General features: G+C 43.2%; 1 protein-coding gene and 1 long non-coding RNA gene across 6 annotated transcripts in view; one reads left to right on the top strand and one right to left on the bottom strand.

The window, feature by feature from the left end:
• Positions 1-1,487: 1,487 nt before the first annotated feature.
• The window catches only part of LOC134297080 (uncharacterized), a 39,424-nt gene continuing 21,469 nt past the window's right edge, over positions 1,488-19,442 (bottom strand). For all 3 annotated transcript variants that reach the window (XR_010003806.1, XR_010003807.1, XR_010003808.1), the window contains 2 exons: positions 13,981-14,130; positions 1,488-1,935 (listed from right to left, as the gene is read on the bottom strand). This is a non-coding gene — a long non-coding RNA (uncharacterized LOC134297080). The remainder of the gene's footprint in view (positions 1,936-13,980; positions 14,131-19,442) is intronic.
• Positions 1,780-18,165, top strand: LOC100551795 (1-acyl-sn-glycerol-3-phosphate acyltransferase alpha). Of its 3 annotated transcripts, none has more exons than XM_062973732.1 (6): positions 1,780-1,964; positions 5,718-5,851; positions 13,899-14,074; positions 15,284-15,379; positions 16,294-16,366; positions 17,414-18,165. In XM_062973732.1, exons 1-6 carry the CDS (start codon positions 1,780-1,782, stop codon positions 17,602-17,604), a joined length of 855 nt encoding a protein of 284 aa, XP_062829802.1. In that variant the 3' UTR covers positions 17,605-18,165. The 3 variants fall into 3 exon arrangements, with proteins under 3 accessions (XP_062829802.1, XP_062829804.1, XP_062829803.1); XM_062973734.1 differs by lacking the exon at positions 17,414-18,165 and adding an exon at positions 16,493-17,327; XM_062973733.1 differs by lacking the exon at positions 15,284-15,379.

The raw sequence follows: 19,442 nt of genomic DNA on the forward strand, positions 1-19,442 counted from the left end.
CCAATTCCTTGCTCAGGTATTAAAAAGCCAGAAATGGCACCATGTGTCAGAAGCCTCAACCACAAATATTAGGTAAAGGTTTTCCCCTGACATTAAGTCTAGTCGTGCCCAACTCTGGGGGTTGGTGCTCATCTCTATTTCTAAGCCAAAGTGCCAGCGTTGTTCGTAGATGTCCTCAAGGTCATGTGGCCAGCATGGCTGTGTGGAGCACTCTTAACTTCCTGCCGGAACGGTACCTATTGATCTACTCATATTTGCTCCATGCAGTCATGCCAGCCACATGACCTTGGAGGTGTCTACGGACAACGCCGGCTCTTTGGCTTAGAAATGGAGATGAGCACCAACCCCCAGATTCAGACATGACTGGACTTAACATCAGGGGAAAACCTTTACCTTTACCTAAACTGCTAGGTTGGCAGAAGCTGGGGCTAACAGTGGGAGCTCACACCGCTCCCAGGATTCGAACCGCTGACCTTTCGGTCAGCAACTTCAGTAGCTCAGTGGTTTAATCAGCTCCGCCACTGAGGGCTCAATAACCACAAATATTAGCAGAGTGTTAATCAACAGTCCGAGGTTAAGCCGATAATCCAACAGAGGTGCAAACATTAGCTTGGCTGAGGGAGCTGCTGGGCTTTGCTGAGCTCCAGCTTGATTGCTAAGCCTTGCACTAGCATCGCCTCAGCCACGCTTTCTAAGCTATCCACACCATGGCAGACACGGGTTGGATTAAGCTCTTGCCTTCTGCTTCTCTACTCAAAGAAGGGGTTGTTTCCTTTTTTGATGGGAGTCAAGGTACAGTACAAACACTGAGCCATGGATAAGTCAACCCACATTTTTTGAGACATTTTTGGCTAAAGTTTCTAGGCTTTAACATTAGTATATGCAGTGACTCCAATGTAATTTCTTTCCCCCCTCAGAATAAATGCAAAGTTTATAATCTCTGTTTATAATCAGAGAATTGTTTCAATGAGAACCTAAACATGCAGGCTAGCCCTATCAGAGTAATTTGATGGTCTCAAATGGGGAACAGCAATGATCATGTTTCATCTCTTTCTCTTGAACTCTTTCCTCTTTTGAAGGAATGACCTGTATATGCCAGACAACATATCAGGGATTCCCTAAATTAATCTGCCTCAGATGTGATAAGTCATTTTTCCAGAGTCACTATTGAAGCAAGACACAACAGACAGCTGGTTTCCCTGTTTAGACTGGGGAGACAGTGACTACTTGTTATTTGCCTGGGGGTACATCTACACTATCATTAATGCAGTTTAGCAACACTTTAACAAGGTCTTTAGTGTTCTCTGCCAAAGAGTGTTGGTGCTTTACCAAACTACAAATCCCAGAATTCCAGAGCAGTGAGTCTTGGCAGTCAAAGTGGGGACAAACTGCATTACTTCTACAATATGGGTGCACCCTTTGCTATCCACTGTGTTGAGAATAGCTTAGAAATGTTTTTTTTTAAAAAAAATAGAACGACCAGAATCCTTCATCCAGAGAAATAGATTAATAAAATATCTATTAACAACATTTCAGGGGTTTCTGGCCCCAAGCAGCATTCCTGTGGGTTCCTACCTCCAGCCTTCCTAACACACCCATCCCCAGCAGGCTGGCAATTAAATCAAATTACCATTCTCCTATATCAGGATATACTTGCCCGGCCATGTTTTTGTTTCTGCACTGTGTGTTTCATGCCCACATTGCTGCAATTTCCGTGCGATTAGATCCAGACAGAAGCAAGCTCTGTGTGTGCACTGGTGACTCCGTTCAGGAAGGAACATGGTCCTATCTCTTGGCTTAGTGAATATTTTCCTTTTCTTCTTTGCTGCATTCCTCCTCTACTGTTACAGCAACATCTTCCGATACTACTTCAGGATTCATTATTTAAATGGATGGATGCTTCTCTGGTCTATTGTTCTGGTTCCTGTTATGGTGCTGCGGGGAAGAAATGTGGCAAACATGAGGTAAGTACAACTAACTCAACTGTTGTTAGTAACAGCTGTTAAGCGCTATGGAACAAGGCTTCTTAAACCCTTATCTACCTGTGACCCTTTCTTCCTGAGCAATTTTTACATGACCAAAGGTATACATGTATATAAAACAGGTATAAAATCAAGTATTTACTGATACCACATACCAATACCAAATCAGCATTTGCAAGTCTTCCTAAAGAAACTAATTTTTCTTTCTATGGAGTACAGCTGAGGCCCCTTTTACACTACCATATATAATCCAGATTGAGCTGGATTATATGGCAGTGTAGACTCATACAATCCAGTTCAAAGCAGAGAATGTGGATTATCTGCTTTGATAATCTGGATTATATGGCAGTGTGGAAAGGGCCTAAGAAGCAGTGCTATAGAAAACATCAATGTAGCCTGAGTCACATATGTCCAAAAAAGCCAGGTAGATTTCTGGTTTAATCTATCCGGAAGACATATAAAAAGGCACCTTCCCTTCACTTGAATGTAGTAAGTTAGTAAAGGGAGACAGGATAGGACCTTTGAGAAATATAGCTTTGGCCTCTCCTCCATATGCCTCAACATCCAACGGGGGAATTCACCTTTGCACTATTACAGATATTTGCTAGATGTAGCTCTGATTTTCCGCTTCCTTTTCTTTGGCATCTGTTACATGAGGTGTTTGCTTTATTTTACCTAACAATAATGTTATTCAAGCCAATTTGAGGCTGAGAGTCAGTATGGTATAATGGTTTGAGATTGAACTAAGACTCTGGAGATTAGCATTCATATTCTCCACTTGGTCATGGAAACCCGTTTGGATGACTGTAAGTCACACACTCTCAGCCTCAGAGGAAGGCAAAGGCAAACTGTCTCTGAACAAATCTTGCCCACGCAAACTCAATGATAGGTTCGCCATAAGTCAGAAATAACTTAAAGGCGCATTACACATAGGGCTGACTACATAGGACTGAGTGTGAAACACACTCTTGCCAAAAACTGAATAGCAAATGAGCTTGGGTAAAGCAATGGGAGCAACTATATAAAGTTTTAGATATTTTGCCTTGGTGACAAGGGGTCTGAAGGACTCACTCATAACTTTCATAAAGTTTTAAAGCCATCACAGTTGCAATTGACATCTTGACCGTTACAGTTAAACTCAGTTAACAAAGTCAATATGCTCCTGTGTATTACTTTTTTAAACAGAAAAATTTGGTCCTAGAGGTAGTAATAACGTGTAAAGACAAATGTTTTATCTAGAAATCTTCAGTTCCTCCTGTGCAATTTTATGGTTGATCTCCTTGGGAAGTCATGTGGCATTAAGTCAGTGGACCCTAGCCACGTTGTATGGGAAAATATATTAAATTTTACCCTCTTCAGTACCATTTGCCAAGAGGTCTATCTCCTTGGCTGCAGACTTAAAGAATAGTAGCCATCCTGAGACCTGAACTTCTATTGCAGAGCTTCCCAAACATTTCATATTGGTGACACATTTTTTAGACATGCATCATTTTGCAACAGAGTAATTCCATTTTACTGGCAAACCGGAGAATAAACCAACTCCTTAGAAGAGATACGCATACATACATAAACTGTAATAATGAAATATGTAAGGAGACACCATATCTCATGAAAACCTTTCATTTATATTTTTAAATATATATATTGCTTATTCCACATAGATTCAGAGGTTTCTGATTTTATAAATGTTGATGTATTATATTTTATGTGTTTTGGATGGCACCATCATGTGCGGCTTTGTAAGCCACCCCAAGTCCCTATTGGGAGATGGTGGCAGGATATAAATAAAGTTATTATTATTATTATTGACACCAAGACAGAGCATGACACAGCAAACGAGATATATCATATCACAAAATCACAAGTCGAACACTTCCCAAGCGTTTAGGACTGTGTGATGTATTTTTGGATGATGGGTGCAGATCCCCATAAGGTGGCCTTTTGCAGTTGACATATCGTGATTTTGTCAATGTTTATTGGTTCTAAATGCCGGCTGAGATCTTTTGGCATGGCACCCAGTGCACCGATCACCACCGGGACCGCCTGTACTGGCTTGTGCCAGAGCCTTTGCAGTTCGATCTTGAGGTCCTGATAGCGGCTGAGGTTTATCTGTTGTCTTTCATCAATTCGACTGTCACCTGATTTGGCGACATCAATAATTCAAGCGTTTTTCTTTTCCACAACTGTGATGTCTGGGGTGTTGTGTTCCAGAACTTTGTCAGTCTGGATTCGAAAGTATAACAATATCTTTGCATGCTCATTTTCCAATACTTTTGCAGGTTTGTTTAAATTTTTATAATTGTACATGTTTTTTGTCTATTGTTGTGTTTTATATTGCTATTGTTTTTATTCGGGCTTGGCCCCATGTAAGCCGCCCTGAATCCCCTTTGGGGAGATAGAGGCGGGGTATAAAAATAAAGTTATTATTATTATTATTATTATTATTATTATTATTATATTATTATTATTATTGTGATCCCACCAGTTCTTTACTGCTGGGAGGTGGTACTTGAGGCATATGTTCCAATGAATCATTTGGGCCACTTAGTTGTGCCTCTGTTTGTAGTCTGTCTGTGCGATTTTCTTATAGCAGCTGAGGATATGATCAATAGTTTCGTCAGCTTCCTTGCACAGTCTGCATTTTTCGATCTTGGCCTTAATTGCATTTGTTCTGATGGCTTGCTCTTTCCGTCTCCTTCAGTGTCCCATTCGTGAGCCATAGCCAGATCTTCTCCTTATCCTTCAAAATTTCCTTCAATTTTGTCAAGGAACTTTCCATGCAACATTTTGTTGTGCCAGCTGTCAGCTCTAGTTTGTAGTGTGGTTTTCTTGTACTGATTTTTTGTCTGCTGTGCTTTGAGGAGTTTCTGATTTTTGACTTCAATCAAAGCAGATTCTTCACTTTGCTTTACATATTCCGCCAGAGCATGTTCTCCTTCTTTGACTGCTTGTTTTACTTGCAAGAGTCCTCTGCCCCCTGATCTTCTAGGCAGATATAGCCGGTCAACATCACTGCGAAGGTGCAGTGAATGATGAATGGTCATGAGTTTTCTTGCTTTTCTGTCCAAATTGTCCAGTTCCATCTGTGTCCAGTTTATGATGCCAGCAGTATATCTTATGACAGGTATGGCCCAGGTGCTTATGGCCTTGATGGTGTTGCCTCCATTGAGCTTGCTTCCGAGAATTTTTCTGACCCTTTGTGTGTATTCTTTACTGACCAGTTTTCACATGTTCATGCTTGATGTTGTCCAGCTGTAATATGCCCAGATATTTATAGGCCTCTGGCTGGTGACACTTTATCGTTTGGCCATTAGGCATATTTATGCCCTCACTTTCAATGATTTTTCCCTTCTTCAATGCCACTGTTGAACATTTGTCCAAATCAAACTCCATGCTGATATCAGTGCTAAAACTTCGGACAGTGTTAGTCAGAGACTGGATTTCAGTTTCAGTTTTCCCATATAGCTTCATGTCATTATTATTATTTCCTGTTACATTCATGTGACATACCTACACACTGTGGCTGACACACTAGCGTGTCGGAAAGCTCTGCTCTTCTGTAATATTTAGTATCAGCTGAAGTTTCTGAATTTTTTAAAAAGTTAGCCACATAGAAATCCTCATAGAATTCTTTCCTTTTGATGTGCAGCTTCTGGAACTTGATAAAATGTACTTATGATTCTCTCTCTCTCTCTCTTAGTAAAGGTCATTGTTTTCCCTCGTTTTTTTCTTTAGACTCCTTCGCCTCGTCATGCTGCCCTTGAAATATATCCTTGGCATTAAGCTGAATGTGCGGGGTGCCACAAACCTAAACCTGAAAGGGCCCTATGTCATGGTTGCCAATCATCAGAGCAACGTGGACTTCCTTGGTATGTTGGTAATATGATCAACCTTTGATTTTTCCCATTTATACAACTGGAAGTGCTCAGAAGCAGGTTATGCTAGAAACAAGCACAAAGTTTGAAAAAGTTGTTTTGATTACATTTTCCAGTGTCTTCAGGCAGATGTGGAGAATTCTGAGAAGCATGGTCTAAAAAAAGTCCTTTCAAAAACTCTATATGCACTTTTATTTACATATGAGATATGTTAATTCAATCAAAATTGCTATGAACAAATAATCTTATAGATTTTTTAAAAAAAACATAACTTGAGCTTGCCACTTGTGGTAATGTCAAGTGTGTAGTACTCTTGTTTGTTTAGCCATAGCAGAAGACTACAGTTATATTTTCAAAAGAAGGTTACAATTTTAGATCAATTATTAATTTTGCTAAGCTTAAAGATGGTAGCAAATATCACAATTTAATCAAGCAAGTTCCAAACCGTAGATTATAGGCAGTTCATGAACAAAGCAATACAATTTGGCAGGATATTTATAACATTCTTCTGCATCCAAACTATAACAAAGCACCACAAAATATTTATTTTCTTGGTATCTTGGTTTTTAGGCCTGTTCCTGGGTTGCTTGGGGTGCTGATTCAGAAAATTGCATTGGGTAGACTGCATCAGCTCTACTTTCTCTGTTACGTTTATCATGGTTCTCTATGGGCAAGCTAATGACAAGTGACAGGTGCCATATGTTCTATATCTCAAAAATTAGAGGTGATGGGGGAAACTAATGACATTTTTTGGAATCAGCAGGTCAAATAAACCCAGAAACAGGACTAAAATTTGAGGCACCAAAATGTGTCTTTGTCACGACCCAGGCTACAGAGCACCAATAACCATACGCAGAGGCCAGATTCTATCTAATATCTTTATTAAGGAAATATATAAAGTTAGTAAAAGCAAATGTAAAAGTTAGTCCAGAAGTAGACCTTTCAGGGAAGGTCAAAATTAGTCCAAAGAAACAATGTCCAATATGAAATATTAAGGTCCAAAGTTGTAATCCAATAACCGAAACACTCACTTTGCCAGGCAAAGTGAGGGGAGATGACAAGGTCCTTTAGTCCATGAACTTGAGCAAGGCTAGGAAATAACTTGATACTTGAAACAAGGCTTGAAACGTGGAACAAGGTAACGAGGAACAAGAACAAGGTCCGTGGAATAACTTGGTAAAATCCGTGAAACAAGGCAAGGTTTAGTCCTGGGAAAACAAGGCAAGGTCCGTTGGTAAACAAAGGCTGGGAAACAGGAGCGAAGGCTGGAAACAAGGCAAGGCTTGAGCAGGAACGAGGCTAGAGACGGAGCGCGCTGTCCAGACACAACTCGCTCCGGAGGCTGACGAATTGACTCCGCAAAGTTACTCCGCGGGGAAAACACCTATATAGAGTCTAACTTTCCCGCCGAGAGCAGTTCTCTGGGAACCAGAAACGAAAGCTAATCTCTGAGACCAGATGTTTGACTCCTTAAAGATTCTCATGGAAAGTAGGCTTAATTGGCAAATTCTTAGCAATTATTCTCGCACTCCTGCGCGAGGCTGCTTCCAAGCCTCTCTGTTGTTTACAAAACTCATGGCGAGAAAACACTGGAGATGTAGCCTCAGTATTTGTTTGACATACTTCTGGAACATAATCCTCTTGCAGGTGCAAGGTTCCCAGATCTGGCTGGGAAGAATCTGTCTGGGAAGAATCCAGTTCTGACTGGGAAGGTAAAAAACCCAAGTTTTCTTCTTCATCAGGCATCACAATGTCATGAGCAGGACTACAAGGCCCATGGGTCATCACACTATCCCCCTCCTCAAGCCCCCTCCCAAACTGGGACTCACTCCCCGAGGCGCGAGGTCGTGGCTTGGCGGGATAGGTCTGATGGAAGCGACGGGTTAGATCAGGAGCGTGAACTGTGGAAGCGTCTTCCCAAGAGCGTTCCTCAGGGCCAAAACCCACCCAGTCAATGAGATATTGCAGGCGGCGGCGGTGAAAGCGAGAATCCAAAATGTCCTGAACCTCGAACTCGTCCTCCCCATCCACCAAAATAGAGACGGGGGCCGGCCGGCTTACATCTGGCCGCACACCATCCGCCGGAAGGAGCAGGGAGCCGTGAAACACTGGGTGAATGCGCATTGAGCGCGGAAGTTGGAGTTTGAAAGTCACGGGGTTAAGTTGCGCCACCACTGGATAGGGGCCAATGAAACGGGCATCTAACTTCCGGCAAGGGCGATGGGAGGGCAAAAAGCGAGTGGACAGAAAAACCCGATCTCCTACCTTGATTTCGGGGCCCGGCTGGCGATGTTTGTCCGCGTGACGTTTGTAGTCCTCCTTGGCTTGTTCCAGTTGCTGGAGCAAAAGTTGTTGCACCGCTGTGAGTTCCTGCAGCCAATCTTCTGCTGCGGGAACTTCTGAAGTTTCAATGACAGGGGGAAAGAAACGTGGATGGAAGCCGTAGTTTGCAAAGAACGGCGTTTCTTTTGTAGAAGCCTGGACTCCATTGTTGTAGGCAAATTCCGACAGTGGTAACAAAGAAGCCCAATTGTCCTGTTGGTAGTTTACATAACAGCGAAGGTACTGTTCCAAAGTGGCATTGGTGCGCTCCGTTTGCCCATCCGTTTGGGGATGATGAGCTGAAGATAAACGAGAGTCTATGCCCAATAGTTTTTGTAGTGCCTTCCAGAAACGAGAGGTGAATTGGGATCCACGGTCTGTGACCAAACTCTTGGGCAATCCATGTAGTCTGAAAACATGTTGGAGGAATAAATCTGCAGTCTCTTGGGCTGTGGGAAGACCTTCACAGGGAATGAAATGGGCTAACTTGGTGAAAAGGTCCACCACCACTAGGATCGTGGTGAATCCACAGGAAGGTGGTAAGTCAGTGATAAAATCCGCAGAAATTATTTCCCATGGGCGAGATGGGTTAGGAAGGGGGTGTAGAAGCCCTGAGGGCTTCTCCCTTCTTATCTTGGAGCGCTGGCATACTGGGCAGGTGTTAACATATTTTTCCACATCCTTGCGGATCTTGGGCCACCAGAAATCTCTTAGGATCAAATGCATGGTTTTAAATAGTCCGAAATGCCCTGCTGGTTTGCAGTCATGACACAGACGAAGTGCTTTTTCCCTGCCCGGTCCGGGTGGGATATAAACATGATTTCTATAGCAAAGCAGTCCATCTTTAAGCGAAAAGGGAAAATGCAGACCTTGACGAAGTTGATCCTGCGCCCAGGCATCTGCTTGCTGACTAGCCCTGATTTCTTGAGCACAGATGGGCCCTGGAGTAGAGGGAGTTGAATCAATGGGAGTGGATTTGGTGTTCCCCACTGTGAGCGTGGCAAAGTTCTCGGGTTGTAGTAGTTGGGATTCAAAGGTCTCCTTGCGTCCTGCAGCATATTCCGGTTTACGTGACAGGGCGTCTGCTTGCTTGGTTTGGGCTGGGGTCACATAATGAATCTGGAAGTTGAAACGTTCAAAGAATAAAGCCCAACGTTGCTGCCTCTGATTTAGCTTGCGGGCAGTTCTTAGATGTTCTAGATTCCGATGATCAGTGTGGACTTCAATGGGAAATTTGGCCCCTTCTAGCCAATGTCTCCAAGTTTCAAAAGCTGCCTTTATGGCTAATAGTTCTTTTTCCCAAATGGTATAGTTTCTCTCTGGTGCGGTTAGTTGACGAGAATAATAGGCACAAGGATGAAGGTGATCTCCCACCGGTTGTAGGAGCACAGCCCCAATTGCCACATCAGAGGCGTCCGCTTGCACCACAAAAAGGGTTTCAGGATCTGGATGCTGAAGGATTGGCTGGGATGTGAATAATTTCTTTAGTTGCTGGAACCCTTTCTCTGCTTGATCAGTCCAGCGGAAGGGCTGCTTTCCACGGATGCAGCTAGTGATTGGATCAGACCAGCGGGCAAAATCTGGAATGAACTTACGGTAATAGTTCGCGAACCCCAAGAATCGCTGCACCTCCTTCTTGTTAGTTGGCGCCCGCCATTCCAATACTGCTGAAACCTTGGCTGGATCCATGGAGAGCCCTAGAGGCGAGATACGGTATCCAAGGAAATCTACCTCTTGTAGATCAAAAGCGCATTTTTCTAGCTTGGCATAAAGTCCATGATCCCGCAATCGTTGCAACACCATTTTGACGTGGTTCTCATGTTCTGATTGTGATCTAGAAAACACCAAAAAATCGTCCAGGTAGATTATCAAGAACCTATCTAGATAGTCCTGGAAAATGTCATTGACAAAATGCTGGAACGTTGCGGGAGCTCCGCATAATCCATAATTCATAACTCGGGACTCGAATAATCCGAATTTAGTCTGGAAGGCGGTCTTCCACTCGTCCCCTTCTCTGATGCGAACTAAGTTGTAAGCTCCCCGAAGATCCAGCTTGGTGTAAACCTTGGCTCCTCGAAGTCGGTCTAGTAGATCCGAAATTAAGGGCAGGGGATAGCTGTTCCGCTTGGTGATATTATTCAATGCTCTGTAGTCCACCACCAAGCGTAATTCCCCTGACTTCTTCTTCACAAACATCACTGGGGAGGCGGCTGGGGATTGAGAGGGTCTGATGAATCCCTTGCGAAGGTTTGTCTCTATGAATTCCCTGAGAGCTTCTTGCTCTGGTTCAGTCAGGGAGTAGAGATGCCCTCGCGGGATCGGGGCCCCCTCCACCAAGTCAATGGCACAGTCATAAGGTCTATGTGGGGGTAATTTTTCGGCTTCTTTTTCATTGAATACATCCCAATACTCGGAGTACTTCTTTGGCAAGGTGATAATGGGCTCGGTGTCTGTGGCATGGCAGACCTTGGCTACGAGGCAATGGTTTTGGCAGTACCTTGAAGCAAACTGCAGTTCTCTGTTGGACCAGGAGATGCTTGGGTCGTGAAGTGTCAGCCATGGAATCCCCAAAATCACAGGGAAATGGGGAACCTCAGTAACAAAGAAGGAAATCTCTTCCATATGTTCCCTTATCCACATCCTGGTGGGTTCCGACCACTGGCTTACGGGGCCCGTCTTGAGAGGGCGGCCATCGATGGCTTGCACCACACGGGCATTCTTGAAGTCATGATATTGTAATCCCAGAGAGTCGGCATACTCTCTATCAATGAAATTGTTGGTAGCTCCTGAGTCTATCATGGCGTGGATCATAACGGGTCCCTTTTTTGCTGACCATAAGGTGACCACTAGAAGGAACAGGACCCCGGTTGGCGGCTCTTGAATGGGTTTCTTGACCGGGTTGGCGAGCCTCTCTACGCCCGGTCGTTGGCTTCCCCCGCCGGCTGTGTGCCAGCCGCCTCAGACGTCTTCGTCTCCATGGAGGACGCCGCCGCAAGACGGGCGGCGGGCTTCCCTTTGGCTGGGCACTCTCTGGCGAAGTGGCCCCCATTCCCGCAATACCAACAGAGATTTAGGCGTTGGCGGCGGGCCTTCTCGGCGGCATCTAATCTGGGACGCACATTGCCCAACTGCATCGGCACCTCCTCGCTCCCTCTGGGGTATGGGGATGGTGGTGGGGGTCTCCACACTGGACGCGGCTGAGCGCTGGCGGGAGCGGGGGGTTTTGCCCCAGCTCTACCGCTCTGGCCTCGTACCCACTGCTTCCTGTTGGCAATCATGACTTCAGCCCGTAAACATTGATCGATGAGTGCTTCCAGCGTTTGGGGAGGATCCACCTTGGAGATTTCCTCCAGCATTTCAATATTGAGACCCTCCCGAAATTGTCCTCTGAGGGCAACATCGTTCCAGCCGGTGTTGTGGGCCAGCACTCGGAACTCGGCTATGTACTGAGACATGGGTCTGTCTCCTTGGAAGAGGCGGCGGAGTTTGTGCCCGGCTGCCTCCAAATTGTCCTCGATTCCCCAGGTCGCCTTAAGGTGGTCCAAGAAATGTTGCGCTGACCTTAGATGTGGGGAGGCTTGGTCGAAAAGAGCCGTCGCCCAGTTAGCCGCTGGCCCGTCTAGGAGACTGTAAATCCACGCCACCTTGATGTCTTCCTGGGGAAACTCGGCATCACGGGCCTCTAGATAAGCTTGGCATTGGCGACGGAAAACATGAACCTTAGAAGCTTCTCCAGTAAACTTGGTTGGCAACGCCATGGCCGGAAGACGGATTCCGCGTTCCTTCAAACCCTTTATTTCTCCATCCTGTGCATTGAGCTTATCACGGATTCGGTCTACCTCATCCTTGTCGATGGTGTAGGTAATCGGCTGGCCGCTCGGCCCAGGTACGACTCCGGTAGACATTCTGGCCGAGGTTAATTGGTGCTTAGGGTGGCGGAGTCAAACTGTCACGACCCAGGCTACAGAGCACCAATAACCATACGCAGAGGCCAGATTCTATCTAATATCTTTATTAAGGAAATATATAAAGTTAGTAAAAGCAAATGTAAAAGTTAGTCCAGAAGTAGACCTTTCAGGGAAGGTCAAAATTAGTCCAAAGAAACAATGTCCAATATGAAATATTAAGGTCCAAAGTTGTAATCCAATAACCGAAACACTCACTTTGCCAGGCAAAGTGAGGGGAGATGACAAGGTCCTTTAGTCCATGAACTTGAGCAAGGCTAGGAAATAACTTGATACTTGAAACAAGGCTTGAAACGTGGAACAAGGTAACGAGGAACAAGAACAAGGTCCGTGGAATAACTTGGTAAAATCCGTGAAACAAGGCAAGGTTTAGTCCTGGGAAAACAAGGCAAGGTCCGTTGGTAAACAAAGGCTGGGAAACAGGAGCGAAGGCTGGAAACAAGGCAAGGCTTGAGCAGGAACGAGGCTAGAGACGGAGCGCGCTGTCCAGACACAACTCGCTCCGGAGGCTGACGAATTGACTCCGCAAAGTTACTCCGCGGGGAAAACACCTATATAGAGTCTAACTTTCCCGCCGAGAGCAGTTCTCTGGGAACCAGAAACGAAAGCTAATCTCTGAGACCAGATGTTTGACTCCTTAAAGATTCTCATGGAAAGTAGGCTTAATTGGCAAATTCTTAGCAATTATTCTCGCACTCCTGCGCGAGGCTGCTTCCAAGCCTCTCTGTTGTTTACAAAACTCATGGCGAGAAAACACTGGAGATGTAGCCTCAGTATTTGTTTGACATACTTCTGGAACATAATCCTCTTGCAGGTGCAAGGTTCCCAGATCTGGCTGGGAAGAATCTGTCTGGGAAGAATCCAGTTCTGACTGGGAAGGTAAAAAACCCAAGTTTTCTTCTTCATCAGGCATCACAATGTCATGAGCAGGACTACAAGGCCCATGGGTCATCACAGTCTTGGCAATTTGGATGATCACCCAAAAAAGTGGGCACAGACTTTGGCCACTGTTATCTGTCTTTATTTGAATTAATTGTTGAAAAAATTGGACAATGAGAACCCTTTCTAAGGAACGGACACAATGACATCCATGTATAAACTTACAATGGGAGTATCTTGTCAGCACACTCTGGAAGTATGCTTTATAAAGTTATTTTTAGAAAATAATGTAATGCTGGAAGGTGTTCTTTAAATGCTGTCAAATGTGATGACTGAGTACTGCTAATAGTTACATGTATAGAGATGCTGAGGGACACAACTCATCTGCCTTGCTCTGTGCTCTTCCTCCATAATTATATAGGGGACATAGCTGGCTCAGTGACAAATAACTGCCCAAAGTCATGTGTTTCTGCTGAGAAATCCGTTGTAAAAATTTGACATAATTCTGGAAAGGAAGGAGCATGATCAAAGATGGGTGGGGATATTATATCTACACTGTAAAATGAATGCAATTTGACATCGCTTCAACTGTCATGGCTCAATGCCATGGAATCACAGATGTTGTTTTGTAAGGTCTTTAACATTCTCTGCCAAAGAAGGCTGGTGCCTCTCCAAACTATACCTCCCAGGATTCCATTGCATTGAGCCATGGCAGGTAGAGTGGGGTCAAACTGCATTAATTCTTCAGTGCAAATGCACCTCTGGTCTCCCCATGTCACTATCAGTAAGTATCTGTCTCTCAAGGGCCTGTAGAGAAAGTTGAGAAAGATACGATTAGGCTTGGCTTTGACCATCTTTCCTTCTCTCTCTCTCAGGGATGTTTCAGATATTACCAGACCGCTGTACCTTAATTGTAAAGAAGGAGATCTTATATTATTTCACTATTGGCATGGTTACCTGGTTAAGTGGCTTCATTTTCATTGACCGCAAAAACAGAGATCCCACCATCAAGATCATGTCAGAGGCAGCGGACACCATGGTTCGGGACAACGTAAGTCAACTGCCCAGTTAGGATTCCCCTCTGCTTCACTTAACCTTGGCCTGAAACTATAGAAGACAGAAATTGAATTAGATGGTGTTACGATAGTATCATTATATTTGTGTCATTGAATAGTATCAAAGTACTATAATCGGATAGCATTAAAGAGATCAAATTCTACTCCGATTCTGTTTTAATTGCCATGGCCCTCTCTTATGGAATTCTGGAATTTTAGTTCCACAATGTAGTTAGATTTCTATGCCTGAAAATTTTAGTTCCTCGTGAAGTGACAAATCTGAGCTTATTGCAAGATGCAGTTAAAGCAGTTAAAACACTATCAAACAGCTGCAAGCAGCAGCCTCTGCATTCACTTGTTCCATTCTCTTTAGAAGACTGTTTGTATTGGTTTCTTGGATCTACACCAGTGCCTTCCCATAGTTATTTTTTTAAACCACCAGTATGGTTTCTTTCTTTGCCTTTTTAAAGAGTGTAAAATTCTACAATGCGAATAATTCTATAGAACGACAGTGTTATTTCACTTACTGATTCATTGATCAAGTGGGACATGAGAGAAGCTTCCCACAGGATTGTAAGTAAAATATCAAACATCCGGGCATCTCCTGGGCAATATCCTTGTAGATGGCCAATTCTCTTACACCAGAAGCGACTTGCAGTTTTTTTTTCATGTCAGGAGCAACTTGAGAAACTGTAAGTTGCTTCTGGTGTGAGAGAATTGGTTGTCTGCACTTGATCAAGTGAAGCACTACAATTATAAGGGTAGGAAATTAAAGGAGTAGGTGTATTTCTCCCAATATGTTTCAGATTTTTAAAAAACACACTTGAGGTTGGGAAGAAAATACTGCAGGTTGTGACAAGCATAGCAACGAAACAAGCCAACAGAAACATAATTTGGATTTAAAAAAAATCTTCTTCTCTCCGAATTACAGCTAAAAATATACTAGAGCTTCCTGACACATATGTTCTGTCTAGAGGGGTTCCTTTTTGGCCTTGGAAGTCATGAACAAGGCTGTGCAACTGAGAAGTAAAAACATCACAGGGAGGTACCAACTGTCTCACAACTGGTAAAAGCAAACTGGGAGAAACAGTATGTCAGGGAACTGCCTGACACCAAGACTGTTACTGTGTTCTGATTCCAGCTATAAAAGCAGGAAAGTCATGTGTAAATGTGGCTCAGTTTTGTCTATTTCCTCTCCCATCCAGCTGCGACTTTGGATATTCCCTGAGGGAACTCGATCCTACAGCTCCACGATCCTGCCCTTCAAAACTGGAGCCTTTCATCTTGCTGTAAAAGCCCAGGCAAGAACTTCCAAATTTGTATGCCTTTCCCTTGTTCATATAAGTACCTATATAAATAGTCATCACATTCTCCAAGTGGTCATCCTTATATAGGCAAAACAGCATTATTCATACCCAAGGGGAAGGCGTCAATTAGAGAACATGAGCCAAACAATCCCCACCGCCTCTCAGCTTGTGAGGTACCATTCACAAGCTGATATAAAAAGTTACTTTTTGGACTACAACTCTAAGAATCCACTGGACAAGCAGGCGGTTCACAGACATATAGTTCCCAAAGATTGGATCCCACATATGTCAATCATTGTCGGGGAATAGTCAGTGATAGAGATAACAGAACCCAATAACAGAACTTCTCAATATGGCATGTGTCACCTTGTAATTATGGAGGTAATGGGGCTGCTATTCTTAATTATTGGATATGCTCATATACAAACCAACCTCATGTAGATTTTGAGGGCAGGTTTTTGGGGGCAAAATTATGGATTTTGATATGTCTCAATAAATAAGTCAAGGGCCATTCTATAGAGAGAGAAAAATTCTAGAACTGTTTCAGGGGGCCATCTGCTCCTCGCTGCTGCAGCTGCTGCTATTTTCTCACCTAGGTATTAAAAATAAACAAAAAACAGAAGTATCAACAATCATACCACAACCACCCAACACACACACACCTTTGACGTGTACCTCACTGTATTTGCCTTTTCCCACTTTGGTGACTCTTGTGGACAATTGCATAAATTGACAAGGTTGTTTTTGGATTACAACTTATAGCTAGTTGAGTGACTTGGAGTTATATTCAAAAAAGTAATCTTGTTTCTCACTGGTCTCACAACAAGATTCTCCTTACACATATTTGTGGATATGTATTTTCCTCACATTGCTTTCTGGTATAATTTTGTCTTGTCATTTTCATGCAGGTGCCAATTATTCCTGTGGTTATGTCTTGCTACTTGCCGTTCTTCAACACAAAGCTGAACAAATTCACAACAGGTAGCTCAATTGGAGTGGGATGGGAATAACAGAATCACATGGGCCATCAGTTCCAAACTCTTGCATAGCTTGAGATCTCCAGCTACAACATCCCCAGCAGATAGTTGTCTACCCCTTTTTTTACAGACATTCAGAGAGATATCCCACCAGTTCTATAGGCAATTGGTTCAATTGTCGAAGCACTCTTATTGTCAGGAAGTCCCTTCGAATGTTCATTCAAAATCTACCCTCCTATAACTTCAAATCTGATCCTACCCTCTGGGGAAGCAGAGCCTTCACTTTTGAGGTATTTAAAGAGTGCAGTTGTGTTGCACTTTAATCTTCGCAAGCCCAGCTTCCTTAACCTTTCCTCATATATTGTGAAGTTCATATGAGCTTCAATAGTGTTGCCGAGTTTGGGACTAGATATTCAGAAGTGAAATAAATTTTCAAACTACTTTCCCCCATTTGCTCACCGTGATGGTTACTGAGACAATGGAAATATTCTTGATTCTATAGGGGATGTTCATATCCTCTCTTTGCACTGTTGATTTAACCTATAGCCTATTTCCCTCTTGATATCAGAGCATATGATTCACTTGATCATAGAATCATGCTAGAGGATATACAAATGCCTAAAGTGTTGTAACTGGGGATGTCTAAATCCTCCAGTGTAGCTCTATAACCAACATCCAGCCAGGATGGAAAAGACCAACTGTACTATATTACAACAACTCTCAGATCAGTGCTTACTATACATGAGTCCGAAACATAGCGGGTGTCCAAACAGACAATTCCACACTTAATGTATGGATCGTGCATATTATGCAAATAAATTTGCATGTTATGCAAAAGAGACTGCTTGCATTTGCAGAATTAGAATATGATAGCCATATTGGCAGGGTACGTGTATGGAATAGACACAAACCTTTTTTAATGCCAAGGAGGTTCTATACATTATGCAACTGAATTCATTTGTAAATGCCTTGCCTGTTAAATTATAAAAAAGGGCTCCTTGGTAAGATTCTTCAGAGCATTTCCTTTATTTCCTTTTCCCTCTCCTTCAAGGGGAAGTGACAATCCAGATTCTTCCTCCAATCAAGACAGAGGGACTGAGTCCATCTGATGTACCTGAATTAACGGATCGCGTACGTGAGACCATGATTTCCACCTTCCATGAGCTATCAGGAAGTCCTTCAAAGCAATCCTCCAGCCCTGAAGAAGATGCCCACCAGGCCACCAGTAGCCAGGAATCCTAGAAACTAATCCTTCTGCTGCACCGAGTGCTTCCCTTTCCAGGCACAGTGTCAAAGACTATATTTTTTCACACTTATTATGTCATATTTTATTTTGGCAACCAGCCACCCCATTTGGAGATTGCACTGCTATATGTGCAAAGACAGTATAATTTATTACTACTGACAAAGCTTGTGAAAACTGAGTGAATTAGAAACAGAAAAATTATGTGCTTGGATCAGGGCGAAATCATTACTGACATTTTTAAAGGACTGGAAATTCCTGATCGACTATTTTGTGGAAAAAAAGATGAGAAAATGAATTGATATCTGCTTGTTTTGAGTAGGATTTGGTTATCTGAAGTAGATGACCAAATTTTAAAGAGAGGAATGATTATATCTATAACCACCGGGGGGAAAAAAAAGATGAAAAGCACTTCTCTACATTTCTGCATTTTCACCCTTGTCTTACTTGTTCTTTTCCTGTTATTTTTTCCGTCTTCAGTTTCTTTGTAATATTTATCTTTAGATAATCATGAATTTTGTTGTGTTTGGGAAATTCTTAATAAAATTATATTAAAGTTATTATTTCATGTCGAAAGCATTGCATATAAAGCAATGCTTTTGGGTTGGAAAGATTAGCCGTTTACAAGAAACTTTGCCCAGGTGACGCCCGACTGTATTTACTCAGTCTTTGAGGAGGCTCTGTGTCCCCTTATATTTAAAATAATAATTATTATAATGGAAACCCACTGAGTGAACTTGGGCAACTCACGCCCAGTATCAGCTTCTTCAGAGGCAAAGCCCATTCTGAAGAAATTTTGCCAAAGAATACTCTGTGATAGGCTCCCCTTAGAGGTGCCGTGGGTTGGAAATGACCTGAAGACAAACAACTAGGCAACACCGTTCAAAAAGCGTACTGAAAAGTTGGGACGTGTCCAGAGAAGGGCTGCTGAAATAGACAAAGGTTTGGAAACCAAGCCCTATGAGGAACAGCTTAGGGAGCTGGGTATGTTTGGTTTGGAGAAGAGAAGATTAAGTGGGGACATGGTAGTCATGTTTAAATATTTGAAAGGATGCCACATTGAGGAGGCGGCTTGTTTACTTTGGTTTCCCAGGATCTAAGACACGCATGGGCAAACTTGGGCCCTCCAAGTGTTTTGGATTTAAATTCACACAATTCCTTTTTAATTTTTTTATAGTTTTATAGTGTATATAAAAGATAAAAGTTTTATTTTACAGACACCAAAAAAAAGAAAAAGAAAAAAAGAAAGAAAAAAGAAAAAATACAAAAGAATAAGCAAGTTTACAAAATAGCATACAGTCAGCACTTGTTAAACATGTGAAAAATCAAATTTGTCTGTACAGTTATTATACCCTAACATTTTTATCCCACTAACCCCACACCATAAGGAAGGCTAAGCGAAGGAAGATAGATGCTTTTGAACTTTGGTGCTGGAGGAAAATCCTGAGAGTGCCTTGGACCGCAAGAAGATCCAACCAGTCCATCCTCCAGGAAATAATGCCCGGCTGCTCACTGGAGGGAAGGATATTGGAGGCAAAGTTGAAGTATTTTGACCACATCATGAGAAGACAGGAAAGTTTGGAAAAGATCATGATGCTGGGGAAAATGGAAGGAAAAAGGAAGAGAGGACGACCAAGGGCGAGATGGATGGACGGTATCCTTGAAGTGACTGGCTTGACCTTGAAGGAACTGGGGGCTGCGACGGCTGACAGGGAGCTCTGGCGTGGACTGGTCCATGAGGTCACGAAGAGTCGGAAACGACTATACGACAGAGAACCCCACACCTGTGAACCCAACTCCCCCCTGACCTCCAATACCCCTCAATATGGATCACATA

The sequence above is a fragment of the Anolis carolinensis genome, chromosome 2, assembly GCF_035594765.1.
Source record: "Anolis carolinensis isolate JA03-04 chromosome 2, rAnoCar3.1.pri, whole genome shotgun sequence".
Lineage (NCBI taxonomy): Eukaryota > Metazoa > Chordata > Lepidosauria > Squamata > Dactyloidae > Anolis > Anolis carolinensis.